This window comes from Heloderma suspectum, chromosome 3 (assembly GCF_057233095.1).
Source record: "Heloderma suspectum isolate Gila_16-S chromosome 3, 16-S_ref, whole genome shotgun sequence".
Lineage (NCBI taxonomy): Eukaryota > Metazoa > Chordata > Lepidosauria > Squamata > Helodermatidae > Heloderma > Heloderma suspectum.
The window spans coordinates 131,128,507-131,156,157 of NC_139460.1; the positions used below are offsets into that span (position 1 = coordinate 131,128,507).

The window sequence follows — 27,651 nt, forward strand, 5'->3', positions numbered from 1 at the left end:
TAACTGCGGCCAATCTAATTTCTGGGAAGCTTATAACCAGCAGTGCTTTCCTTTTGATTCCTACTAACTGGATTCAACAGTATACTGCCTCTGAACATGGAAGTTCTATCTAGCTATAAAGACTAATAGCTGTTGATCAGTCAGTTCTAAAGCCATCTGAACAACTGGCTGTCATCACATCTTCTAGTACTAAACTTGCGAATAAGTTGAGACAGGCCCTACAGTTCATACATTTTCCAAACGCCTATTGTAATCCTTCCATTATTTGTATTTTTCAGATTAGGGGTAGGATCCAGTGGCGCCACAGTGCTAGCACTCATGACATTGTGCTAGTGTAAATCAACACTAATGCAACATCCTTAGCACTTGCTAGTGAAAAGGGAAGAAACAGTGATTGGCTGCTGAAATTTGGCAGCACCAAATTGGTTTTTTGTGCTAGCAAGCACAAATGACGTGCGAGTAGTGTTGATTTGTGCAAGTGCAATGTCATTAGTGCTAGTGCTGCATCACCACTGGGTCCCACCATGGGAATTGCACTTTTGAGTGCGCCTGTGAATTTATGTGTGAGAGGATGTGTATGTGTGGAATTTTAGGCATGTGAATTTAAAGAGGCATGTGCTACAATACATGAATGAGAATCATGACTAATTGAAGGTTGTAGATAAGATGTGTGAATGCCTCAGGGCTATGCTGAACTTACTGGGCACTTCAATACGCTACCAGTATGAAATATCACCTTTTGGAGAGATGAGCTTGTTTATAGGAACTACATAGCTGAAGAGTGATTTTTAAATGCAAGAATACAAATATCTTTGCTTCCTGTTCTATCTTCTGAAACACTGTTTGTCCACCTCCTCGCCCATTTGACCCTGGCTGCCCTGGTTTATACTAATACTTTAATTCTTAATTCTAGAAAATATTTACAGAGCCTGGAAGTTTGCGGATGACTACAATAGACAAACTGCGGGAAACTTGTAGGGCAAATCTGATTGCACAGAGGTAAATGGACAATAATTACAACAGATAAAATACTCCAAAAATGGGTACATTCCTTCACTTCATTGCACTGATGCACCATTTTCTCAGTTTCCATTACTGTTAATTGACACTTGACCAATTCTCTCCAGCCTTTTATGTAAGTGTTGATCTGGATAGTTTGATTTTTTTGTAAAAACATGAACACCTTAATTACTATGTGAATAAAATATTATCAGTGTGGTAGTACCTGCTCTTCAAATGAAGATACTACTTTCAGGAAATGTCATATTTAAATCCTTAAGTTTATAAATGTCTTAATATGAAAGTACAAATAAATTCTATTTGTGAAATTCCCCCTTTTTTTTGGATCTGCATTATCAGGTTGAGTTGTGTTTAGGAAACAGCCGATGGATACACTCCTCAATCTTTCTTGAAGTGTTTTGAGAACAGCATACCATTTGCTTCTTTCTCTTGTCTTGAGTTGCTATAAGTCAATAGCGTTTCTTGTTTTGCTTTTCAAAATATATTTTATCTAAAAAAGGGAGTGTTGTTACTGCAGGAGCATCAGGCACAGCTTGCTACACTTGCTCTGGGGTATAAGTGTAACACTTGCGTTCATCGTAAACTTAAAAAAAAAAAATCTTACTTTACCTTTGACATTTACACCCTGCTGCACAAATCCCTAGTGGGCAGAAGGGCTCCAATGGATGGTCCCTTCCCGGAATGGGCTACTGCAAGGGGGCAGTTCCATGTATGTGAAACATTGCGCAACAGGCCGTTTCCATGCACAATAGCTCTAGCACAGTAGGCTTGCCTGTGCCTGTTGAACACATCAGTGCTGATTTTGAGGCTCCCAGTGAACACCAAATTTAATCTCTGCTTTGATCAAATGGACAGTATTGGGGGGGGGGCACAGGATATTTTGGATTCCTGGATGCAAACAGTGCTCCACCTCTGTTCCCCTCGCAGCAGATGTGGAAAGAATTGTGCTGGCTGCCTCTGAAGTTGGGAATGTAACTTCAGAAATAGCAAGATAAAGGTGTGAATGGGAGACTGTAAAGGTAGGGGCAAGGAAGGAAGAGAAATAGGAGTGGAGAAAGTGCGTGTGCATGTAGGTGGAAGACTGGGTGGCCCAAGAAGCCCCTCCCTTCCATTCCCTAGCCTCACTATTTTCCCCACACCACCTCTTGCTTAGCCAGGCCCCTAGGGCAGCCATCATGTGACTAGCTACATGCTGAATGGGAGCCATTTTTTGGTGGTGGCCACAGCAGTTTCTCATATTCCTAAATGTGCCCATAGGTGCAAAAAGGTTGGGGACCCTTGCAGTAGTGATTGTTATACCAACAATAACTATAAGCTATAATATTTACTACTACTGTGGTTCTTGTAATACAGGCACTATACATAAACCCGATTTCTAGGCCTATGTGTATTTCACAGGAAGTGATCTTTAGCCTCTTCTGGAAACTCCAAGCTACAGAATTATGCACCTACAGCTCAGAACAACCCTTTTACAGTTCACCTCCTTCATCCTTCAATTGTGTAGAGTTGTGATTATATGGAGCTGGTTACTAGAAGAGGAACTATCTTCTGAGAGAAAAGTTAAATAATACTATATACTCAATTTCCATCCTATGCATACCTAAACTGCTGTTGAAGGATAGGGAAAAGTTTGGCCTTTTCAAACTGGTAATTTTATAGTCAACCAATAGCCATATGAATTTTGTGCAAGAATAAAGCTAATATCAGCTATAAATCTGTCATCACCTAGAAAGTAGAAGTCTGCACCAATATCAAACTTTAGCTCAGACCCTGATTCAATGCTTTTGAAACTGTCCTCCATATTGGTCAAAGAAAAATTAGGACATCCACTTAGACTCAGTACCAAACCAGCCGAGATTTGGAAATCCGAGGCTTCGTGCTTGCCATGGGAAATGTAAAAATAGTTACAACAGAAATGAGTGAAATCCACAGGCGTAGTATTCTGAGGGCAGGGGGGAAGAGAATTATACCTGCGAAATTTCAGATAAGCGCAGCAGTTTTTGTATGACTTAACTTTCTATTTTGATTTTTAAAGGGAACTACTGGTTCTATTTTTTGGCAGAAATTAATACAATCTGCAAGGATAGTTATGATTATTGAAATGAAATGTAAGGCTTTGTTTATAATGAAGCCTGCTGACTCAGTCTCATCCTTGCCTTCCCCCAGAGTACCATGATTGGAGAGCCCTGGTAAAATGTGCCCTAAAATTAGAAGGTGGACAGATGACTGAACTCCACTTCCCCCCACCTCAAATCAGCATTTAGAGAAAGTGAAGAAAAAAATCACTATCTGCCTTTCCAAATCCAGAATGAAGCCTTGTGCAGGATCCAGCTTTCATTCTGGTCCCTGTGGAGGACAGCCTGCTTGGACGCGGGAAGTACCACAAACAGTCTGAAGGAGGCCAGTTTGGCTCGGGCTCCAGCTGAACCTAATCGCATCCCTACTACTAGAAAGCCTATTTGAACTAAGTAAACATAAATGACTAAAGATTTTAGATGAGTAATATAAACAAAGCAACATTCTAAGATGTACTAACAAGCTTCATACACATCAAACTGCCTCTCAGAATTGCAGACTATGTAAATACCCTTAGAAGCCCTGTAATTGCCCAACAAAACCCTGAAAACATACAGAAAAGTCTTTATTAGCATTGTTACAGGCAATGCATCCATAACTGATCCTTGCAGTGTACAGTCCCAGCCAAAGTCAAAGCAAGAATTAGCAGATTGAAGTCTATTGTACACATGTGCAGAAACAGGATCTCCTTTGAACTTCCAACAGAAGAGACTGAAATTCACTTTACAAAAAATAAAGTAACACCCATTTTTATGTAAAAAAATGGCCAGCTCCTACCAAGTTGACAGACCAAAAATATTTTAAGAGTCGGCCAAATTGTATCTTTACACTTTTCATATACCGGGCTTAGTATTTAAAGCTTAATGATACACACCTAGGTAGAGACAAAGTGGGAATAACTGAGCTTGATTGGTCAGTTATTACTTAACTGCATAAGTTCAGTAACTAAGTTCAGCACAGGTTGGTAGTACCAGAAAGTGGAAGTTTCCCTTTGTTAGATACAATTAATCTGAATTTAAGTGAATGAACGTGAATTAACTATATCACACTCGGTTTAAGTAGTTGACATTAAAAACCATGCCAATTCAGAAAAGCATTCTTAAAACTTCAGCCTGTTTCTAGGTGGGTAAATACTTAACCCATTAGCAAAATAAACAGAATTATAGAAGTTATCTTTTGTGCATAGTTAAATGCCACGAGATGGATTTCACATTAAGTAAAGCAGATACTGCAAGAAACAGCTGGTGAGTAAAAGATTGTGCTCCCTCATATCAATCTATTTGAGGGGAAGATTGGGGGGGGGGGAATCAATGTATCTGCTTCTTGCAACTGCTGCTCTTCCAAACTGGTTTAATTAAGTGCAAGTCATTAAATAGTTTGATAGCCAGCATGGCTACGTTTCCTGCCAATTAAATATGCAATCAGCACTATAAGGACAAGTCCAGCAAGGGCTGCACCAACTATGATAGGGATCAGCATATTATTTTCATCCTGCGGACATTCTTCCACTGAAAGGAAAAAAAAAACAGTTTTAATTCTGAAATTCTATTAAAGAGGAAAAATAGCAAAGCATCAGGCTAAACACAATATAATCATCCCAGCGCCTAGTCCGTTCAATTCTGGAACAACCTGTCAACGCACTTATTATCAAACGTTGAATCTAGTCTACCATTTACTTACTGCATGCATGTAAACCAATCATCTGGGGCTTGTCATTGTAGTCACTCGGCAGAATTACCACACTTGCACCAAATTAGAATTCTAGGTGGTAAAAGACCACCACTTATAAGACCTTTGTGGAATAACTTTCCAAGATATTACACACACATGGTCTTTCCAAGCTACCACTTCTTAAGAGTAACCTATACTCTGCTGAATACTTCCAACATGTTTACTCTAGTCAGTAATATAAAGAGCAAGATGATGCAAGTTACCACTGTCACTCACTGTATCAGTTAACCTTTGGTAATTATTCTCTGCTACAGGTAGAGGACAAACACCATTTATGGCATACTCATTGCCTATCAACATAGCTGTGTGCTTCTGCACTAAGGTCACCTGATGCAGCCGGAGTACACCATCTGTCAAATGGCACTTTTTTATATATACATGGCATCTTGCTTCATCTCAACCTTTGTTTAAATTAATGAGATGAAAGACAGGAGACCGCTTATTCTGGCTGCAGTATGTTCGGATGGTCAGGAGTAACAGCCTTTCCTTTCAAACTTGCTGACCCTCTAATTTTTTTAGGAGAGCTGGGATAAACACACTAGCTTTAAACATCCCTTTGAGATTGCTGTAGTATGCAAATTCAAATTGGTTAAGAGGTCAATGATCATGCAACTAAAAGTTTGCTAATTTGTTAACCATACTTGTTACAGACACCCATAGCAACTCAAGAAAAACAGCAACACAACTGGCTATGATTCAAATTACCACTGCTTTAAAGAATGAATATTTGCATATTCAAATATTGATTTTGTAATGTGTATTAAAGTTCTCACCTGCTCCAAACTTGCCTCCTGCAATCTTGAAAGCCTGGATTTGAACATTGAATATGTTGACAGAAGCCTTGTCTGAGAGGTAGATATGCTCTTCTGCAACACATTTGTAAGATTTCCCAACTGTTGCTTTTAGGGCGTTCAGGCTATTGTTGCTAACTTTACTAGTTTTTTCTGCATAAAACAAACATGAAGATTACATAAGACCACCATTTATAAAGACTGGCCCTGGACAAGTAAAGACAGTTTGGAGACACACACTCTTTTGTCACCCTTTTTTACTGCTGGTGGGGTGGGGGCAAGATGGGAGAGAAACAGGCTGACTACAAGTACTAACCCCCTTCCCACTATCAACATTGTGCCCTCGTGGACGAACTACCCCAGAGAATGTTCATTGGCCATTTGCTGCCTTGGCTTAGTAGACACTCAAATAGGCTCATTGCAAATGGACATCCTTGTACCCTTTAAAAGCTAGACCTGGGATCTACAATGTGGTACCCATGGGCACCAATGTGCTCCACAAAAACCTCTCTCAGCACCCACCAGATCCCATGCCCTCTTTCTCAAAATTCCAAATGTGCCCATAGCTGGAGACCCTTGCACTATACCATTAAGAATCTTTAAAAATGATAAAATCTTACTTGTCGCTTCAGAAGGCAGACCTACGCTCACAACGATGCCTTGAAGAAAGTATTTCTCAGTACTTGTGTTCTTCAAAAGAAAGGTAAAACTGATTACTTCTTAACCCTAGGTTTTTCAAAGCTTCTCTACTCATACTATAAGGCCACCATATCACTATCAAAAAGTTCTTCGCTTGTTAATTTATAGAGAACATACTGATGAGGTTGGAACAGAGATGCAGGAAAATCCAGATTTAGGGTGCAATCCTATGGCCGCTAGATAGCCATAGGATTTTTCGGTTTCTGGGAACCTCACTCCCTGCCCCCTCATAGGCAGCGCGTTCCCAGAAACCTCACTCCCCACCACCTTGTAGGCAGCGCTGTTTGGCCCCAACTCCACGCTTGGAAGAACAGTGTGGAGTAGGTGAAAAGGGGCTGTTCCTGCAGGTGGGGAGGGGAGGAGATTGCAGAAGCATTGTTACAATGCTTCCTGTGTGCATCCCGCCTCCCCCGACACTCTGATGTGCTTCGGCTAGATAGCTGAAATCGGCTGTCAAGCCACAAATGCAGGGCAGCTGGAGCGTGGAGGAGAGGATCCCTTCCATGCTCTGCCTACCCTGCATTGGATAGTTGGCCGCCTCCAAGTTCGGATGCAGCGAACTATCCCCGTGGGATTGTGTCCCTGGCTACCAAAACTGTATCTATTTAAAAGTATATTTACTCTCAGAGAATTAAAACACTGTTACTGATCCCCAAAAAGGCAATTCCCTTCCATTTCCAAAGTCACAAACAACAGAGGACATCTCCCAGAGGTGTGTTCTACCTGCCGGAAGATAACCTCACTATCTTAACAGAAGGTATTTCACTAACTCAAGTAAAAAAAAAATCCTTCCCAAAATACAAGATGGGCATGATGTTTATCCACTGCTTTCTGAAAAAGCTCTGCAAAACGTCAACATCCACAATGTTATATGGACTCTACTACAGCCATTCATACTTTAGCAGGTGTCATTTTGATTACCAGGGTAGCAATATTTATGTTCATTAGCTGGCTTAAGAGGGAAAATAATTACTAGTTTAGTCTATAGGGATTCATAAGAGATGGCAAGAAATCAACGGAACAAAGCTTATACAGGACCCTTTTTTATTGTTTCAACTTTCACTGTAAGCTGTCGAGATAACCCATTATTGGGCAGCATACAAATGGAGTTTATTCGTTCAGTCGCTTCCGACTCTTTGTGACTTCATGGACCAGCCCACGCCAGAGCTTCCTGTTGGCTGTCGTCACCCCCAGCTCCCCCAAGGTCGAGTTAGTCACCTTCAGAATATCATCCATCCATCTTGCCCTTGGTCAGCCCCTCTTCCTTTTGCCTTCCCTAGCATCAGCATCTTCCCCAGGGTATCCTGTCTTCTCATTATGTGGCCAAACTACTTCAGTTTTGCCTTTATTATCCCTCAAGTGAGCAGACCTGGCTCTATTTCCTGGAGTATGGACTGGTTTGACCTTCTTGCAGTCCAAGGCACTCTCAGAATTTTCCTCCAGCACCACAGTTCAAAAGCATCTATCTTCCTTCGCTCAGGCTTCCTTATGGTCCAGCTCTCGCAGCCATAGGTTACTACGGGGAATACCATTGCTTTAACTATGCAGACCTTTGTTGTCAGTGTGATGTCTCTGCTCTTAACTATTTTATCCAGATTTGTCATTGCTCTCCTCCCAAGAAGTAAACGTCTTCTGATTTCCTGGCTGCAGTCAGCGTCTGCAGTAATCTTTGCACCTAGAAAGACAAAGTCTGTCACTGCCTCCATGTTTTCTCCCTCTATTTGCCAGTTATCAGTCAAGCTGGTTGCCATAATCTTGGGGTTTTTTTAGGTTTAACTGCAACCCAGCTTTTGCACTTTCTTCTTTCACCTTCATCATGAGGTTCCTTAGCTCCTCCTCGCTTTCAGCCATCAAAGTGGTATCATCTGCATATCTGAGATTGTTAATGTTTCTTCCAGTGATTTTAACTCCAGCCTTGGCTTCATCAAGCCCAGCACGTCGCATGATGTGTTCTGCATACAGGTTGAATCGGTAGGGTGAGAGTATGCAATCCTGCCGTACTCCTTTCCCAATCTTAAACCAGTCCGTTGTTCTGTGGTCTGTTTTTACCGTTGCTACTTGGTCGTTATAGAGATTCCTCAGGAGGCAGACAAGATGACTTGGTATCCCCATACCACCAAGAACTTGCCACAATTTGTTATGATCCACACAGTCAAAGGCTTCAGAATAGTCAATAAAATAGATGTTTTTCTGAAACTCCCTGGCTTTCTCCATTATCCATAAATACATGTGAATAAACTTGACAATTCTGCCATTAATATATTTAAACTGAACAATTCCATCCATCACCATTTTATTCAAGAGGTTTAATGACAGCGAACTACATGAGAAAATGAACAGCAACCCACATCATCATCATTTAGAAAAGGACAAGGGCACCAAAAGATATTCAACAAATCTAATTTAGTTCAGAATTCTACATCTTGAATCTGTTTCCTTTTTAAACCATTTTACCATTTGCAAGTGTACGAACAAGTCCTGATTCAGTCTCCAGGGAGAGACTAGGATTTCTAGTGGTTAGGGCCTTTGTGCCCTGCAATGGACCATGTCCATTCTGATGACTGGTAGGAGCAGAATTATGTGCATAAATAAATGCACATTTGAAATAGTTTACACAGGTCAAATACACCTTTTTATAACAGATGTTTAAGTTCAGAGCATTCACAGCTTTGAATTGCTGTGCACCAATTGCACTGTGTGAGCAATGGAAACAGTTGCTATCTTGGGCATGCTTAAGCATTCTGTAAGGCACTGCATTTCATTATGCTTACCTGAGCAAACTTGAAAAAAAGGTTGGTGCTACCAGAAGTCAGATTTAGAGTAACTGTGGTATTCTCACAGCTTCCATTGTAAGATGCATTTGAGGGAAGATTCAACACCTCTGATTTAATAGTCTTGAGAACAGAAAAACCAGGTTACAACGACAGAAAAAGTTTAGACTTCCTATTAGAGATCACACAGCAGTGAGTACGCTTTTTCAGTACAACCTTGCTTGTTTGTATGAACAGCTATAGGGAATACTGGATAAATGTAAATAGCTTTAGGGGACAGTATATTCCTGCCATGGTGGTGAACAGAAGATTAACTTTTCCAAATTCATCCATGTCAGTAGTTAGTTGCAGTATAAGAGCAGGATACTTAATAAATTTGTGAATCGTCCCTCCATTGACAAGGTGCCTGATGCAATGTACAAAGCAGATAAAATATTGAAAGTATCAAAAAATGACAACACAGGAGCAAAAACATCCAGTGCAATTAAAATTATAGAACGTTACACACCATCATTAAAAGCTCCGTAGAACAGAACTGTGATCACTACCCTTCTAAAGCATAGTAACAAGGGGGCCAGTCTGACCTGCCTAGGAAGGGAGTTCCATAATTGGGGTGCTGCTATAGAAAAGGGCCTGTCAAGTATCCACCAACGTAGCCTAGCCTATGTAGTTGGTGGAACATATAGCACTGCTTCTGATTGCAAATTATGGGCAGGTTCATACAGGAGGCCACAGTCCTTCAAATATTTCAGCCTCAAACCATTTAGCTTTTTAGAGGTAAGAACCAGCACCCTGAATTAATTTTGGAAACAACTTAGAAGCCAGTGAAGCAATGGTTCAAGACTTCTACAGCCTCCTTGGCATCAGCTGAAAAGAAGAAATAGTGCTAGGTATCATCAGCATATTGTGGAGACCCAAACTCCAAATTACGTCCTCCCAGCAGCCTCATGTAGATAAAATATGGGGGGAATATACCCCTGAGGGACCCCATAGGCCAATGTCCAAGGAGGGGAACACAAGTCCCCCCTGAACCAACATCTGGGAATGCTTAGCCAAACAGGACCAGAACCACTACAAAATGGTGTCCCAAGTCCCATATCAGCTAAACATCCCAGAAGTATACAGTTTTGTTTTTTAAAGCCCACTAGCCTGCTCTAAGCCTCATTAGGTCCCCGAGTGAGTGCATGAGTGAGTGTGTGTATTCGTGTGTATCCATGTGTAATATTAATAATAAAAGTATACCTCATCTTTTGTACTGTAGGTGACACTGACTTGCAGACCCATAGAAGCAAGCAAACAGGTCCCATTCAACCCAGTCACATTATACCGTCCAACATCTGGGTTTTTTGTGGGTGTGGGCGGTGCCAAACTGGTAGTTGTAGGGGCGATGTGGGTAGTAGGGGCGATGTGGGTAGTGGAGACTTTGTCTTCATCACAGACAGTTACTGAAAGGCACAAATCACAGAACTGGAGGGTAGCAAGAGGCAACCTAGCCCCTTTTGCTCAAGAATTACAAACTCGGCAGCATCCCCAATTACGGTAAGCCGAGGGAAAGAAACATGCAGACCTGATTAACAGCTAACTTTGGCACAATCATATACAGCTTTAGTCCTTTTCATACACTGTCTATCTAGTACTTATTCACATGTCTTTATGCCCTGAACTACAAAATATCTACTTAGTTCTTCTATATGTAAAACCATTTTATTGCAGTTAGCCCTTGTATTTTGAAGGAGACTGTATACCAAATTAAACTTAAGATGTCTGACTCCCTGACCAGATAATAGGTTTGCTTCCTGGTATCATGGGAAAGGGCTACCTAAAAAAAAATGATGAAAAGCTTCAATTAATTTGTTTCAAATATCCTACCCAGACATCACCCCAAATCAATATCCACTTCCCAGTTAATTCCTCCCCAATCAATATCCCACTCAGACATCACCCCAAATTCATCCATCAAGAATGCACATGCTTCCTCTCTATGAAACAGATCTCTATAGGCTTAACCCTTTTAAGTCAAACTCCCCCCCCAACCCCCCCCCCCCATCAGTATTTTACCTAACCCTTCTTTTGGGTCCTTTCTAGGAAACTGATCCAGTCCCGCCAACAAAAGACAAGCCTTTTCCCCATCTCTTCTAATTTGAAGCAGATGTCTAACGGAGCAGGAAGCAGAGACAGAAATGGTGGGTGACACCACAATAGGACAGTTATATCTGCAGCTCCACTCCCTTGCCCCTCCGCCCCCACTGCTTAGCTGTTCCTGCTTAGCTGATAGGGAAGGTTTAAACCTCCTTTTCCCTCTCCACCGTTTGGCTGATGGGTGGAAATAGCAGAACAGCGGGAAAAAGAGGGGGGCTGCAAAGTCCTGGCAACTCTGCTGAAACTACAGCAAGGACAGAGGGGTGGGTATGGTAGAGTGCCACACTGAAAGGAGCCAGAGGTTCCCCATCCCTGTTTTTAGGTACTGCTGGTCAGTGAAATCCAGTGCTTTACTAAGACTGCAGTGGATTTCCTGGTCAGAAACCCATTTTAGATAAACCTTTAGAAAAATGGTCAAATAGTATATTTCAGCTCAAAGCTAGACCTACAGTGAAAAAGAGACCCATGGGTATGTCTAGCTCTATTGGGAAGTTCTCTTTGAAGAGGAGACGCTTACCATTTTTACTGAAGGTATTATGTGGAAGGTATGCTTCAAGTACAACATCACTGAAAAGAACTGTCACATTTTCCATGCTTATCTTGTTTTTGTTGTGACACGTGTACGCTGTATCCAAGTGTGCTTTAATATCCGTTTCCTTGGTTGCTTCTTTTACACCTGTAGCAGAAAGTGCGCAATTGTTTAAAGAGCTCATGGGTGATGGTCCTCAGAAAACTCTGCACAAATGGACCACCATCCTACATACTACCATCCCAGCTACAACAGCATACTGGACTTTGCAAAGCTTCAAAACCTTACCTCCAACTGCATCGGGGAAAAAGGTGGTATCTGACAAGTTGTATCTAAACGTCACGTTACTGACAATGTAGAAAGATGCCTTCTCTTCAAATGTCATCCTTAATGAATGCCCATTGTCAAATCCAACTACAAGAACTTGTAAAGGTTCTTTCACGTTACCACAGGTACTGACATCTTCCAGTACATGAGCATTAGCTGGAAGTTGGAAGGTCTTGTTCTAATAGATATAAAAGCAGCAATACCATTATAATATGCCTCAGAATTGTTGTAACTGTAAACTATCCAAAAGCTGCTTTTATAGCTGCTTTTGACATTTGTCTCCCATATCCCGACAACACCTTTCTACAAAAGCCTGGAATCAGGAACTGGTACTCGTGCACATACAGATCCTTCGTCTTTGCTCTTCAAAGACAAGTCACTATGTATCTCTATTGCTAGTTACACACTGCCAACATATTTTAAAATCTGCACACCTTCAATAGCTAGAGAAAACAGGGAAGGCATAGCAAAAGTATACAGTAAGCTAGCCTACATGGGTTAATTGGTTTGCATGGTTCGTTTTAAGTATAACATTTGGATTTCTTCAGTACTCTGTATAACTCTTCTCCTATGAACTTGTCCAAAAATATCAAGGTTCCTTGACTTGAGCACAACATACCAGGATCAGATTTGATCCTGATCTTCCTTCAACAAACTTATGGTGGTGTATGTGGGATTATCTCCTTGTATCCTCACATCATACCTTTTGAGGGAGATTAGCCAAGGAAGTAACTTATGCAAGGCCTTCCAGCAAATCTTCATGGCTAAGTAGGGATTTAAACCCAGCTCTGCTCAGAGAGCAATGAAGGTATGCTTGAGCTTCCATTTTCATATGTTGAGATGGCACTGATGGCTACCTATGGCACTCATAAGTAGCTACAGCAACATAGTGGACTTGGAAAAACTTTCCTTCTATACTTGAAGTTGTGGTCTCAGTATAGATTAGTACAATACACAACAGAATGTGGTATTGCTCCGCTGCAGTCAATTCTGCATTATCAAAAGCTTTGAGAGCCATGGTTAGGTATGCTGAGTTGCCCATGATGGGCTGGCATGTTGTGTGTGGCGCATTTTCCCCACCCACAATGGATTAACTGCCCCAAATAAGCCACTCGCAGAACCCCTACTATAGATCACAGCTTCTATGTATGGCTTATTTGGGGCAATTAACCCATAGTGGTCAGGAAAAACACCCCACACATGACACGCTAGCCCATCATGGGCAGTTCAGCATGCCTAACCACCATGGCTTAGCATGTTGTGTGAACCCAGCCACTAACTTCATGAGGCTACTTGTTTTGCCTTTCAGTAGTGAACTTTAAATTAATTCACATGTTACTATTAGGTGTACATTTAAGGTTCTTTTAAGGGAACACCTAACATGTAACATAAATAGGATGAGCAAATGCATCAGAGAACTACAGCTCCCTTTCAAATGTGCACTAAGTGGGAAACCCAAGTTTGTTGCCACATAATTTGCAAAAAGGCAGTTAACTGTTAACAAATGTCTAAACTTGAGCGCGAGTTAAACAGCTTCAACTCCAACCGTAGCATCTTTCTGGTTTTAGCCACACTGAGGTGCACGGTAGTCTGCAGTGTCTTAAATTACAAATCCTTGCAGGCAGTTTTCTGGCCTAGCATTCATTTAAACTTTAGTGGTCTCACCTCCTCTTTTTTACTCTTTGTGGCATAGTCCACTGTGAATTCCACAGAGAAATTGGCTAATATGCATATTTTTCCAGTCTTATCTTTTACTTGAAATGTTGAAGATGCCTGTAAAAACCCTGTGAACAGAAAACAAGCAGTAAAGAACAAGCAGTGCAATGTTAATATGCATCTCTGAAAAGCACATTGCCTATGTGTGACCATGGTGTTCACTGGGATGGATGACATATGGAAGGAAAATACAAGTACTTTTAGAAAGATTGAATTTACTCAGCATAAACTTTTGTTTGTACCATATTATATTGTGCAGATAATCTAAGCCCTATTTATAAACCCACAGTATTAGCTTGTTCCTCCGTTCACCCAAAACACGCCCAAAATGATTTAACATTATAAGTTACCGTGATAAAGTTATCAGGATGACTAACTTGAAGGACAAGACTATTTGTGTCAATGTTTGTTTGCAAAATGGTTCATTATATCTACAGCGGCTTTATTTGTATCTAGATAACATGCTAAGAGAGTACTGTGTTACAAAACTGCTAAACAACATCTTTGCTAAACTAATCATGAGCAGGTTTGCACATAAAACTAAGCCGCCTGGAGGATAAGCCACTGTAGGTTGGTTGTTCGCTTGCCAACCCATGTTACTCCAGACAAGACAACTGGGTGACAGGCAGCTCACCATAGCTTGTTTTCACTTCAGTCCTCCAGCCCCCTCCCTGCACATATCCCAGTGTCCTTTGAATGGCAACCCATCTCATTGCCTCATTCCGGCCCCCTCCCCTCTTCAGTCACTACCCTTTTCAGAGCACTTACTTTGTTTACCACCTTTTTAAAAATTATTTTTTCTGTGCTTTGGGAATACGTGGTGTTTCATTCCCCCTCCCCTCTCACAATTGCACAAGAGCACAGATTCAGCTGCCCGATATGTGTAGCCTTGCCTTGCCAATTTCCTTGTTTATCTCAGCTGTCAAAGACGGCTCCTAAGTGGAGTAGGTAACATACAAGGAAATCGACAAGGCGAGACTGCATATAGGCTAATTTGCACAGAGTTGTGAAGGACTAAGGGAGAAATAAGAGAAAGTAGGAACCTATTTGCACAATTAAAAAGCACTGAAAAAGGGAAAAATGTGAAAGTAGTAAGTAGCAGCACTCCCACTTGGTATTGTCAACCTCTTGCTATTACGCCTTGAAATGACACTTGTCAGGATCCTCCCCGCTTTTGATGCTTCTCTGAGTCTCCAGGAAGTCCAGAAATGGGAGTTATTAGCTCACCTGCCTTTTCACAGCTCCTTTTTGGAGCAGTTACTGCAGTTGTGCAAATGTCTCCTCTGTTTACTTCCCCGCCTCTAAATTTGCACAAATATTCCCAACAGGTTTAAAAAAAAAACTCTTAGAGGGTGGCTGAAGGGATGGTGCAAATGGGGCACCCACTCCTGGAAGTAATTATACCTGTCCCCCTCCAGTGGGGCCCCACTCAACCCATCCCATGCAGCCACCTTCTAAGGTTTATTTAAAAAAAAAAAAACTGTTGGGGAGATTTCTGCAAATCAACTGAAGTGTAGTAACCACAGTGGTAACTGCTCTGAAAAGGAACTATAAAAAGGGGGGAGCCAATAACTCCCATTCCTGGACCTGCTGGAGATGCGGGGGAGGACACTGACAAGTGTCAATTCAAGGCTTAACACCAAGAGGATGACATTGCCCAGTGGAAGATATTGTTCCCTCCCCCCTTTGGAGCTCCTTTTCAGAGCGTTTACATCTTTCACATCCCCCCCCCCTTTTGGTGCTTCCTCCATTATCTTAGTATTATTTCTCCCTTAGTCCTGCGCAAATTTGCCTACATGTAGTCTCACCTTGTCAATTTCCTTGTATGTTACCTACTCTACTTCTGGGCTCCCTTTGACAGCTGAAAGATATAACGAAATTGACAAGGCAAGATTACATTTATTGGACAGCCAAATCTTGTCCCCTGATCTCGCGCACTTGTGACAAACCAGTGGACTTTTTTTTTTTTTAAACAAAGACCCCATTTGCTTATTCCTGAAGCACTGAAAAGGTAATTTTAAAAAGGCGACAAATGAGTGATGGTCCTTTGAAACTGCTGTTTGGGCATCAGTGGGGAGGTAGTCATTTGTGAGACAGTGAGGAGTGGCACAGGGTTTTTTTTGACACTCTTGCCAAGCAGCTCTGCAGCTGCTTGGCACAAGCTATGATGCCTGGTTTGGATGTTACAACAAGCCACCATGAGAACAAGATATCCTCAACAATCTGACCACAAGCCATGGGTTCTTAAGGTGGCTTGTTGACAAAACCCCCATGCTGAATTGCCCATGCCAGTTTTGGACATAATAAGCCACAATGACACCAACATGGCTCACAACCCAACGTGGCTTATTGTGATGCGCAAACCCAGTCCATGTCACACACACACTAACATGTTTTATCTATATAATGAAGTCTTTTTTTGTATACAAAATCTTTTTGGTAGAAAAAGGGCAGAGAAAACATATATATATATATATATATATATATATATATATATATATATATATACATACATGCGCCTCTGCAATATTTGTTTCCTATTTCTTTGAAAATTAGTGGATACAGAAAACTCCATTCCAAAAAGGTGTACACACAGCATATATTCTACCTCTGGCAGAGGCCAGTATTTTAAGAAGCAAACAAGAACATAAAAGGTAAGAGCAACCATGCTGGATCAGACCAAGGTCCATCTAGTCCAGCATTCTATTCACACAATAGCCAATCACCTGCCTGTGGGAAACCTACAGGCATGACAAAAGTGCAACAGCACCCTACAGCCCATGTTCCCCAGCAACTGGTGTACAAAGGCGTACTGCCCCCCAAACCGGAGGTGGCATATAGTCATCAGGACTAGTAGCCACTGATAGCTTTATCCTCTATGAATTTGTCCAATCCCCTTTTAAAGCCATCCAAACTGGTGGCCATCACTACATCTTGTGGAAGTGAATTCCATAGTTAAATTATGCACTGTCCTGAATCTCCCATCAATCAGCTTCACAGGATGACATCGGATTCTAGTATTGAGAGAGGGGAAAAATGTCCCCTATCCACTTTCTCCATACCATACATAATTTTGTACACTTATATCATGTCTTCCCTTACTTGCCTCTTTTATAAGTTAAACAGTCCCAGGTGTTGTAACCTTTCCTCATAGGGGAATTGCTCCAGCCCCTTCATCATTTTAGTTACCCCCTTCAGCACTTTTTCCATCTCAACAATATTTTTTTTAGGTACAGTGACCAGAACTGTGCACAGTATTCCAAGTGTGGCCTCAACATAAGGGCAGTATGATATCAGTTTTATTTTCAAGTCCTTTAAACAATTATAATAAATTAATCACATTTCCCTTCTTTTGCAGTAGCCACACACTGGGTCAACATTTTCATTGAGCTGTCCAAAACCCCAAGATCTCTTTTTTGGTCAGTCACTGTTAACTTAGATCCATCAACATATATGTGAAGTTGGGATTTTTTGCTCCAGTGGGCATCACTTTACACTTGCTTACACTGAGCCACATTTGCCATTTTGATGCCCATTCTCCCCGCTTGGAGAGAACCTTTTGGAGCTCTTTGCAGTCCTTTGGTTTAACCAATAAATAAATCTAAATAATTGGGTGTCATCAGCAAACTTAGTCACTTCACTGTCCAGTCCTAATTCTAGATAATTTATGAACAAGTTGAAAAGCACTGGTCCCAATACAGATTCCTGTGGAACCCCACTATTTACATCCCTGCACTGGGAGAATTTACTATTAATTCCTACTCTCTGCTTTCTGTTTTTTAACCAGTTACTGTTCTATAAGACCACTTTTCTTCTTATTCCATGACTGCTAAGTTTGATCAGGAATCATTGGTGAGGGATTTTATCAAAGGCCTTCTAGAAGTACAAGTAAACAAGTACTGTTGAGTTCACCTCCGCTATCAGACTTCTTCATTGACAATGTTTAGTTGTTACAGTACAAGCTGTTGTCAAAGGCAACTGTACAGATTAGCAGCAGTAGGAGCTAATGATTTACTCAGATTGTATCTGTACAAAGGACAGTTCAAACTTCTGCATTACTAAAACCATGGGTTCAGTGAGTGTGTATGGGTGGGGGGAGGGAGAGACTGAACCATCATGAGGCAGCTGCCATGGAATTGGATGTCTACTTCCCCTCACCATTTATGCCACAATCTTGTCTGTTTCCTCTCTAGATTTACATTTGTATCCTGCTAGGCTTATTGTAAAACAGCTGTGTTTCTTGGAGGTAAGAAGAGGTAAAAGAGAGCTATCATGGTTTGAGAAGCAGACATTAGAGAGCCAAAACTAGACACCTCATGGTAAAGTAACTGAATGCAAATGTTTGCCAGCAATATGAGTGTTAAGGTACCACATTATCTGTTACACAGACAGTCTGGTATGTTTCCTCTCCAAAGACCAGCCAGTGTGCTCTAGTTTTTCTCTAGAGGATGTTACTTGAGAACTCTGAAGTTAGAGCTGGTCATACGTTGCTGATTTTTTCCCTGGCCTGTAAGTAATTTTGCTTCTTTCACCGCTTCTACTGTAACGTGCAAGGTCTGAAAATACTGCAAGTTTATGCAGTATGTTTTTAGTTATGGAAGAAAGACAATTAATGGGTTAAACACCTTGTATTGGTTGACCACTTTAATTATCTAAGGGAGCAATCCTATGCAGAGAGACAGCCAACTCCGAACTCGGAAGCGACCACCTATCCAATGCACTGTGGGAGGAGTGTGGAGGGGATAATCTCTTCTGCGCTCCAGCTGCCCTGCATTTGTGGCTCAATGGCCAATTTTGGCTGTCTAGCTGCGGGGGGTCGGAGTGTGGGGTGGGCAGGACAGACAACACATAGGAAGTGTCATCCCTGCAGTTCTGCACTCCCTGCCCCTAGGAACACCCCCTTTCACCCCACTCCGCGCTGCTCTTACGAGCAGAGAGAGCAGGGGAGGGGGTGGGGAGGTGGTTCTCCAGGAACCAACCAATCCTATGGCCATCTAGCAGCCGTAAGATTGTGCCCTTAGGCGATCAAAATTGTCAATGCCTTTTTCAAACAATAGTGACTCTAACCCTCTTTTCTTCTCCCCACCCTTTGAAAAAACACACACAACTGTTTTGAAGTAATAGTAGCTAATAGTGATGTGCCTTATGAACCAGGATTATTGTGAGACAAAGACATTAAGAGTCAGTCTGATTTGCAAAAACCAAGTTACCAATATCGGCTCTGCTAATCATACCCTACTATTTTTGTTGATTAGTCTTTTCTGAGCATGTTAGGATAGCAGCAATTCAAGACCTTTATAAAAATGCATTCATACAAGTTCTTCATGAGAACTGCTTTACAGAGACACCAGAGCAAAGTCCACTGCAATGTCTTACTTTGCTCTTTAAAAATACAGGAAGGTTGTTTAGAAGCTGTTTGCAAATAACAAGTTTTATTGCAGCACAATCATGTTCCGATTGTTGACGGAGATCTCCATACATTCAATCAGGACTTGATGTTGTGAAATGATAGCTATTCTAGAAGAACATGGATATAGAAGTTTGGACTGTTAGCATGCAGTCTTGGACTAGATGTCAAGCTCAGAAAGAGACAAATGGACAAGACAGCTATTCTAGAACAGGAGTGGACAAACTTCAGGCTTATGGAATCTACTTTGCTTTATAGCAGAACCCAGAGATTCACTAACCCAAAGCCTGGTGGCAAAAGACTGGTGTGGAATTAAAGCATTCCGAACCCAGGATTTGTTTTGAGTACCAGAACTTAACAGCTCATTGTCCTTCTGCACAAAAATCCACTCCTGGTTATCTCAAACTTTTTCCCTTTCAGCACCGTAGTTTAGGGCATCTGTGTGTGAATTTTGTAACTCCTACTGGGAATCCGAAATCCTTGTCAATCCACTGCGAATCACTCAGAGATCTACCAGTAGATCCTGATCTATCTTCTGCCCAGCTCTGTTCTAGAAAAGCAGCCGTAGAGGCTAGTCTTATCCAACTTTGAGAACTTAAATATAGTTTTAAACCACTTAATTGCATAGACCAGTGCACTGAAATTTGCCATGGTCTTTAAAGACTTATTTTCCAGTATTCACTGTATGAGGATCAAATTGTAAGGCCAAGATCACAAGTAAATACTTGGAGACGCCAGCCAGCCTGAATAACTCTCCCCTCTGTGGCAAATGCTCCACTCTCAGGGCAGTGGAATGGTGGCAATGTGTTTCAAGTGTTGATAATTTAAACAGTAGTGATATCTAGTCAACTGTGAAAAGCAACTACATGCAAAAGTAGTTAACACTAGGATTGTACTTTCCATCTAGGTTGAGAGTCAGTGGACAATTATATTGTAAATCCTGGAACTGAAAAGTTCATGGCTATAAAAGCCACACATCAAGACAATGTATTACATCTTCCTGCCAAATAGCTGTTCCAGCCCAAATTTCAAGCTGGATCAGCTGTTTTATCTATCAGAAGCAGCTCTTCCTGAGTAAGCAATTCTACTCTTTGTTGTTCAGTCGTGTCCGACTCTTCGTGACCCCATGGACCATAGCACGCCAGGCCTTCCTGTCTTGCGCTCTCTCCCGGAGCGTGCTCAAGTTCATATTCATTGCATCCGTGATGCTATCTAGCCATCTCATCCTCTGCCGTCCCCTTCTCCTTTTGCCTTCAGTCTTTCCCAGCATCAGGGTCTTTTCCAGAGAGTTTTCTCTTCGCATTAGGTGGCCAAAATATTGGAGCTTCAGCTTCAGTATCTGTCCTTCCAATGAGCACTCAGGGTTGATTCCCTTTAGGATGGACTGATTTGACCTCCTTGCAGTCCAGGGGACTCGTAAGAGTCTTCTCCAGCACCACAGTTCGAAAGCATCAATTCTTTGGCACTCAGCCTTCCTTATAGTCCAGCTCTCACAGCCATACATTACTACTGGGAAAACCATAGCTTTGATTAGACGGACCTTTGTCGGCAAGGTGATGTCTCTGCTTCTTACTATGCTGTCTAGGTTGGCCATAGCTTTCCTCCCAAGGAGCAAGCGTCTTTTAATTTCATGGCTACAGTCACCGTCTGCGGTGATCTTGGAGCCCAAGAAAGTAAAATCTGTCACTGCTTCCATTTCTTCCCCTTCTATATGCCAGGAAGTGATGGGGCCAGATGCCATGATCTTAGTTTTTTTAATGTTGAGTTTCAAACCAGCTTTTGCACTCTCCTCTTTCACCCTCAACAAAAGGCTCTTTAGATCCTCTTCGCTTTCTGCCATTAGGGTGGTATCGTCTGCATATCGGAGGTTGTTGATAATTCTCCCAGCAATCTTAATTCCGACCTCTGATTCATCCAACCCGGCATTTCTCATGATGTACTCTGCATATAAGTTAAATAAGCAGGGTGACAATATGCAGCCTTGGCGTACTCCTTTCCCAATTTTGAACCACTCGGTTGTTCCATGTCTGGTTCTGACTGTTGCTTCTTGACCCTCGTACAGGTTTCTCAGGAGACAGGTAAGGTGGTCTGGTACTCCCATCACTTTAAGAATTTGCCACAGTTTGTTGTGATCCACACAATCAAAGACTTTAGCGTAGTCAATGAAGCAGAAATAGACGTTTTTCTGGAATTCTCTTGCTTTCTCCATGATGCAGCGAATGTTGGCGATTTGATCTCTAGTTCCTCTGCCTCTTCTAAACCCAGCTTGTACTTCCGGTAGTTCTCGGTTCGCATACTGCTGAAGCCTAGCTTGTAAGATTTTGAGCATCACCTTGCTGCCATGTGAAATGAGTGCAATTGTGCGGTAGTTTGAATACTCTTTGGCGTTGCCCTTCTTTGGAATTGGAATGTAAACTGACCTTTTCCAGTCTTGTGGCCACTGTTGAGTGTTCCAGATTTGTTGGCATATTGAATGCAGCAGCAGCACTTTAACAGCATCAACTTTTAGGATTTTAAATAGCTCGGCTGGAATACTGTCATCTCCGCTAGCTTTGTTGTTACTAATGCTTCCTAAGGCCCACTTGACTTCACTCTCTAGGATGTCCGGCTGAAGTTCAGTGACTGCACTATCATGGCTATCAGGGACATTCAGATCTTTCCTGTACAGTTCTTCTGTGTATTCTTGCCACCTCTTCTTAATCTCATCTGCTTCTGTTAGGTCCCTGCCTTCTTTGTCCTTTATCATGCCCCTCTTTGCACAAAACGTTCCCTTGAGATCTCCAATTTTCTTGAAGAGATCTCTAGTCTTTCCCATTCTGTTGTTTTCCTCGATTTCTTTGCATTGTTCATTTAAGAAGGCCTTCTTGTCTCTCCTTGCTATTCTCTGGAACTCTGCATTCAGTTGGGTATATCATCCCCTTTCTCCCTTGCTTTTCGCTTCCCTTCTTTCCTCAGCTACTTGTAAAGCCTCATCAGACAGCCACTTGGCTTTCTTGCATTTCTTTTTCTTTGGGATGGATTTCGTTGCTGCCTCCTGAACAATGTTACGGACCTCCGTCCATAGTTCCTCAGGCACTCTGTCTATCAGGTCTAATCCCTTAAATCTATTCCTCACCTCCACTGTATATTCATCTACAAGTTTTAGTAGAAAGTCAGCTGTAAGCTTCATATTTTAGATTTTATCTGAAATACTAAAAAGGTGTTGAATCCAGCATTTACACTCTATAAACATGTTATCTTTGTAGGTTGTCTTCATGTAACCATTAGGCAATTGTAGATAAAGCTAAAGGAGTGGGCATTACTCTACAGAAAGTGATGTAGACATTTTAAATGAAAAATTTCACTTATTTTCATTTGATTAAACACATCCCTTGTGACCCTTTGTAAAGTAGCATTTTCTAGCAAGAGATAAGGTGACACTGATTGATCAGCACCTCTGTGCAATACATGCAAAAACTTGAGACAACACTTTGCTAGCAAGTTCATAAATTGTATGTTAAGAGTTTCACAGCTCTGCAAAAAGTTCAGATTGGATGCACTTTCCTCCAAATATAATGCATCTGCACAATTTTCAAGAGCTAAATTATGATGCTTATCAATTTATAGGAAGAGAAACACTTGTATGTTCCCCACGCAAGGCAAAGAAAAGTGTGCTTTTTAGCACCAAGAATGGCCAAGTCCACCGGGGGGGGGGGGGGGGGGAGGCGGCTGCTTACATACCCAGCTCTCTTAACTGAGACACTGAAAGAACAAGAACCATCTTCCCTTTTACAGCCACAGTTTATCTTCTTCGTTTGTTCCTAGTAAACTGCCTAGACCTTAGCAGATCTGGAGTTATCTTCCAGCCTTGTAATTATCTGCTTGTGCACATGTGCTTAAGGATTCCTTAAAAGCTAAATCCGCTAAAGCTACCCTGCAGCAATGGGTACAAGCAAAATTTGTACATATCTGCAGCCCTAAGTCTCCAAGTTACCCTATAAACTGAAGGCTCCAGTGCTGGCAGCCTAAGTATCTAGCCACAGGCTCCTAAATGCTGTAGTGCAACCTCCTCCAATCCAGCACCCTCCAGATGCATTGGAACACAATGGCCAGGCTGGTTGGGGATGATGGCAATTTTAGTCCAAGACATCTGAGCAGTACCGGGTTGGGAGAGATTCCTGCAATGCCTCTTGCTTATACGGAAAGAAGGCATCCCCATCTGCTTTTTAATTTACCCCTCCCCCCAAACAAAGTCACTATTTTATTATGGCACAACAGTTCACGGACCATGGACTACAAAACCAGAACCAGAATCTAGCCTGCCTGCAAGTTAATCCATGGTTATATAAACCTTATATCATGCTGCAGGGCTGCCTCAAGTCCAACCAGCTGCATGCTGGTATCTGTTAGGCTGGGAAAGTTCAAGTAAGCCATTTTGTGGTCAAAAGTGTACCAGGTCCAGACACCTTTAGCTAACCAGCCTTGTGGAAATGTATTCCTGAACCACAAAACATCAAGGTCAGATGAACCCCTGGTGAAGATTACACCTTCTACTCAATTAAACACATTGTTAGTAAGCCAATACAAAATGGTGACTTTGAGCCTCAGATATCTTTAGCTAAAAAAAGTTGACAGATACTACACTTTTAATAGGCATTACCAGGTATTCCAGGAGCACAGAGACAAATGAGAGTTCCAGAGAACACAAGACTTGATGAAATTGTACAAAATCAACCTAGAATTATTATGTTGATTCAATTTCCTATATCAAAGAGACCATGCACTTAAGGCCAAACATCTTTTTATTTTGGTACACAGCAGGGAACCACAAAATGAAGTAGGGGATAAGGAAGTATCAAATGTATTTTGCTAATGAGGAAGTATTAGCAAAAGAAAGTTGAATTTCAGATAGAAGCAAGTATCACACCCAGAATTCATGAATTTATTTTTAAAGTGTTCACATGCAGAACCCTTTAAAAAAACGAAGTGCACATAATCAATAGCTGTAAAAGGAAGACTGGCCTCACTAGTCACAAGCTTGTCCTTGTATTTTCCTAATCTGTTTCAATGCTACTAAAACATTGTAAATGAAACCTCTCTGGATTCATCTCAGATATAGCTTTTCAATGCTAACATACCCCAGCTTGTTTATGAGAGGCACAGATACTGCAGCCTATAATGGCATTGGCTGACTTTAATGACACTGTTTTTTTCCAAGGTGAAAAAAGACCTTGTAATTACTTCTGGCAGAAAACACTATAGAATATATATACTCAAGCAAATATCTCTTCAAATCAGGAAGGAATGGAATAAGGCAAGCTATTTATTCTAATAATCAAAAAACTGTATCATGCCAGATTAAGGCAAAATAGAATGACTCCAAAATTCATAAGCCATGCTTGTTCTGCATTCTATACTCTGCCATTTTCAAGAGTTCTAATGTACCCCATTCATGCAACCAGATACCACCAGCAATAATAAGAAAACAGAAGGCAACTACTCTCAGGACAGAGGAATTTTGCTTTCAGCTGGATCATTAGTGGCATGTTACATTCAAGGGTCATTCACATGACCCCATGAAGTACCATATCCAGTTCTCACAAGATATAGGATTGGGAAATGGAGAATGCCTTTGTGCAGAGATTTTCCAATTTAAGTTTGCTTGTACAATCAAGTGGGAAAGAAACTGAGGAAGCTATTTAAACACATACCCCACCAATTCACGCATATGGGGAGATGTGTGCTCCAACACTTGAAAGGAAGGTATGGTTTAAAAAACAATTTAAAATAAGAGGAAGGGCAGACGTAATTGTTTAGTGTTTGGCACAAGTAGCTTTGCAGTCATTTGCCACTTTTTGGTTCAGAGAGCTAGATAAGCACTCCCACACTCAAATGACACAGCAAGATGGAAGTTTATTTTATTTTTAAGAGATGAAGGCATGGGGGAGAGAAAATGTTGCACACCAGAAATGCGATCATACACAGTATCCAAATAAGTGCCTGCAACATCCACTCATAATCCACACAGCACCCACAACTGCAAAGGAAGCACTAATGGGAGTAGTAACTCCCCCCCCGCCCAACTTGTTACTGTTGGAGGGTTGAGAACCCTTTTCCCTGCAAAAAAATGGTACTTTGAAGAAAGACACCCACACTCTATGCAACAAACAAGTTAAAACCAGGAGCTTTTTTTGTACCAAACACAGCCAATCATGCCTGGCTGCCCACAGTCATGCCATGCAAACCCAGTCAGTATCTGGAAAGGGCCTCGTGATCCAATAGCAGCTGTAGTACAGGTGCTTCTTTTCAAGAGAAGCATTTAACATTTATTATTACCACAACTGTACTGTCTGAACAAATAATATATCACCGGTGTGCCAGTAGTTTTCACTACATCAAGTTAGGAACACATGACGTTTCAAGTACAGAAAGGCAGGCAAGTTTCCTGGCTCACACCTGTAGTTGCTAGGTAGCTAGTGCTTCTGATGAGCACCCATAAGAACTCTTTGTGGAGCTGCTGAGGCAAACAGAATACAGGGACAAAGTATTTGAGCAGTCTTCAAAAACATTGTTACACCTTGGAAGGAGGACAATAATGCAGTAATACATTCTTAAGACACACAGGCACAGCCAAGAGAAATTAGGTCTCAAGGTTTAAGGTTACAAAGCCACCCACATCCTGTGTATCAAGTTTGGATAAAGGCTGGAATAAAACAAGTCCTACAGTGCGCTCATAGAAAGGAAAGAGAAAGTAGTTAGTCACTCACTCACTTCCTTGTGCCTTCAGAGAAAGACAAACGTTCACTGGAGGCTTCGCAGAGAGAGAGCTAAAGTGGTTTTCCCCAACCCGCTACTCTCCAGATGTTTTGGACTACAACTCCCATAATCCCTGACCACTGGCTGTGCTGACTGACTGGTGAGAATTGCGGTCCAAAACATCTGGCGAGCATGAGGCTAGGGACAGCTGATTTAAAGTGTACAGATAAATCAGTGGGGTGGGGAGGAAAGGAACAGCACGGATTTTGCTAGTACAGACACTGGGAAGCTACACAAGGACACAGGAAAAGCTTAACCTAGCCACAACGTTTAAAAGTTTTAATTTTAGCAGCACGCTCCAGTGTTAACAGCTGTACCGTTAGGCGACAGCATCAGATAGGGGGATCTTACCGCAACGAGAACACTGAGGGGACGGCACTGTTCCGAGCTGCAAGGAAGGAAGGAAGGACACCGCATCTCACCCCTTTACCTCCCACAGCCAGCGGCTGCTTTCTGATGTAGGGTGGGGTTATTAGGGTCCCCTGGGGGGCCCACACGCCCTTTAGTCTAGGTGCCCTGCCCACTGAAACGCCCAGCTTAACGCCCGGCGTTAAAGAGGCGGGGGCTGGGGCACAGCCCTGCGCTCGAAATTCAGCTCCGGGAAGCTCCGACGCGCCCAGCGCCACGAAGGGGCGGGGGCGGGTGTCCTCTTCGCGGGCTTCCACGCACGCAGCTCCAGAGCCGGGGAGGCCTGGGCAGGCCCGTGCTGCGAGGCGGGAGGAGAGGAATGGCGCCCAGGTGAACAGCACAGAGCGCGTCACGCAACCCGGCGAGCCCAGGCAAGGCAGAGGCCTACGGCCTACGGCGGAGCGGGAGGAGGGCGCCCGCGACCCTGGCCCGCCGCCGCCGGCGCTCACACTCACCCAGCATAACCGCCGCCAGGAGCAGCCCCCAGTCACGCCAAGCCGCCATGACGGGGCCGAGTCGGGCGAAGAAAGAGGGACGAGGCGAGCAGCTTCAGCGACGCGACGCGGGAGCGGGGACCGACCAGACTCCGACCGACGAGAACAGGCGCGGTCACATGGTCGGCGACGTCAGCCCCGCCCCTCCTTTTCTGTACCTCGCGGTCACCTGATCGAAACTAGGCCCAGCCTCCCGAGCGAGCGAGGGTGGGGAACTGGCGGGAGCGCGGGCCGGCGCCGACGCGCGAAGGAGCCGCCCCGCCGCCGCCCCGCCCCCGCCCCCCCGCAGCTGCGCGATACGACGTCCAGCTCGGTTTCCTCTTACGACGCGTGTGGTGAAGCCAATATACATTGCGATATATGAAGGAAGGCGAAAAGTGCGGGGTGCTCCGTAATAGCGTTGGTAATATAATGTAGTAGCACTAATGGTGCATAAGAAGAGTTGTGCTAGGTAATTTATTATTTATTACATTTCTATACGGCCCAGTAGCCGAAGCTCTCTGGTCCTGTTTTCGGTGGCCAAACAGATGCCCACAAATGGAAATAGAGCACCCACCCAGCAACTGGCATGCAGAGGCGTACTGTCCTTGATACTAGAGGTAACATATAGCTATCCTGACTAGTAGCTATGGATAGCCTTATCCTCCATGAATTTATCTACTCTGCTTTTAAAGCCTTCCAGCGTCACTGCCATCACTAGTTCCTGTTGTAGCAACTTCCATAGTTTCACTATGTGCTGTGTGAAATA

General features: G+C 42.6%; 2 protein-coding genes across 2 annotated transcripts in view; one reads left to right on the forward strand and one right to left on the reverse strand.

Annotated features, from left to right (window-relative positions):
• The window catches only part of GRTP1 (growth hormone regulated TBC protein 1), a 34,230-nt gene extending 31,746 nt beyond the window's left edge, over positions 1-2,484 (forward strand). The window contains exon 8 of the mRNA XM_084844579.1: positions 914-2,484. Coding sequence (XP_084700705.1) covers positions 914-1,003 — 90 coding nt within the window. The 3' untranslated portion in view covers positions 1,004-2,484. The remainder of the gene's footprint in view (positions 1-913) is intronic.
• A 1,164-nt stretch (positions 2,485-3,648) lies between these two features.
• LAMP1 (lysosome associated membrane protein 1) lies at positions 3,649-27,028 on the reverse strand. Its single transcript, XM_084844574.1, has 9 exons — positions 26,865-27,028; positions 13,749-13,867; positions 12,045-12,261; positions 11,745-11,903; positions 10,331-10,533; positions 9,089-9,211; positions 6,239-6,308; positions 5,601-5,771; positions 3,649-4,604 (listed from the first exon to the last, which is right to left on the reverse strand). Exons 1-9 carry the CDS (start codon positions 26,911-26,913, stop codon positions 4,465-4,467), a joined length of 1,251 nt encoding a protein of 416 aa, XP_084700700.1. The 5' UTR covers positions 26,914-27,028; the 3' UTR covers positions 3,649-4,464.
• Positions 27,029-27,651: the final 623 nt, after the last annotated feature.

What these genes read in the sequence shown, in the direction of transcription:
- LAMP1 (XM_084844574.1), bottom strand. Translation starts at nt 26,913, where the DNA reads ATGGCGGCTTGGCGTGACTGGGGGCTGCTCCTGGCGGCGGTTATGCTG. An exon ending in TTTTTTTCAAGTTTGCTCAG is followed by an intron (nt 6,309 to 9,088) that starts GTAAGCATAATG and finishes TTTCTTTTGAAG; the next exon opens with AACACAAGTACTGAGAAATA. An exon ending in TCTGCCTTCTGAAGCGACAA is followed by an intron (nt 5,772 to 6,238) that starts GTAAGATTTTAT and finishes TGTTTTATGCAG; the next exon opens with AAAAAACTAGTAAAGTTAGC.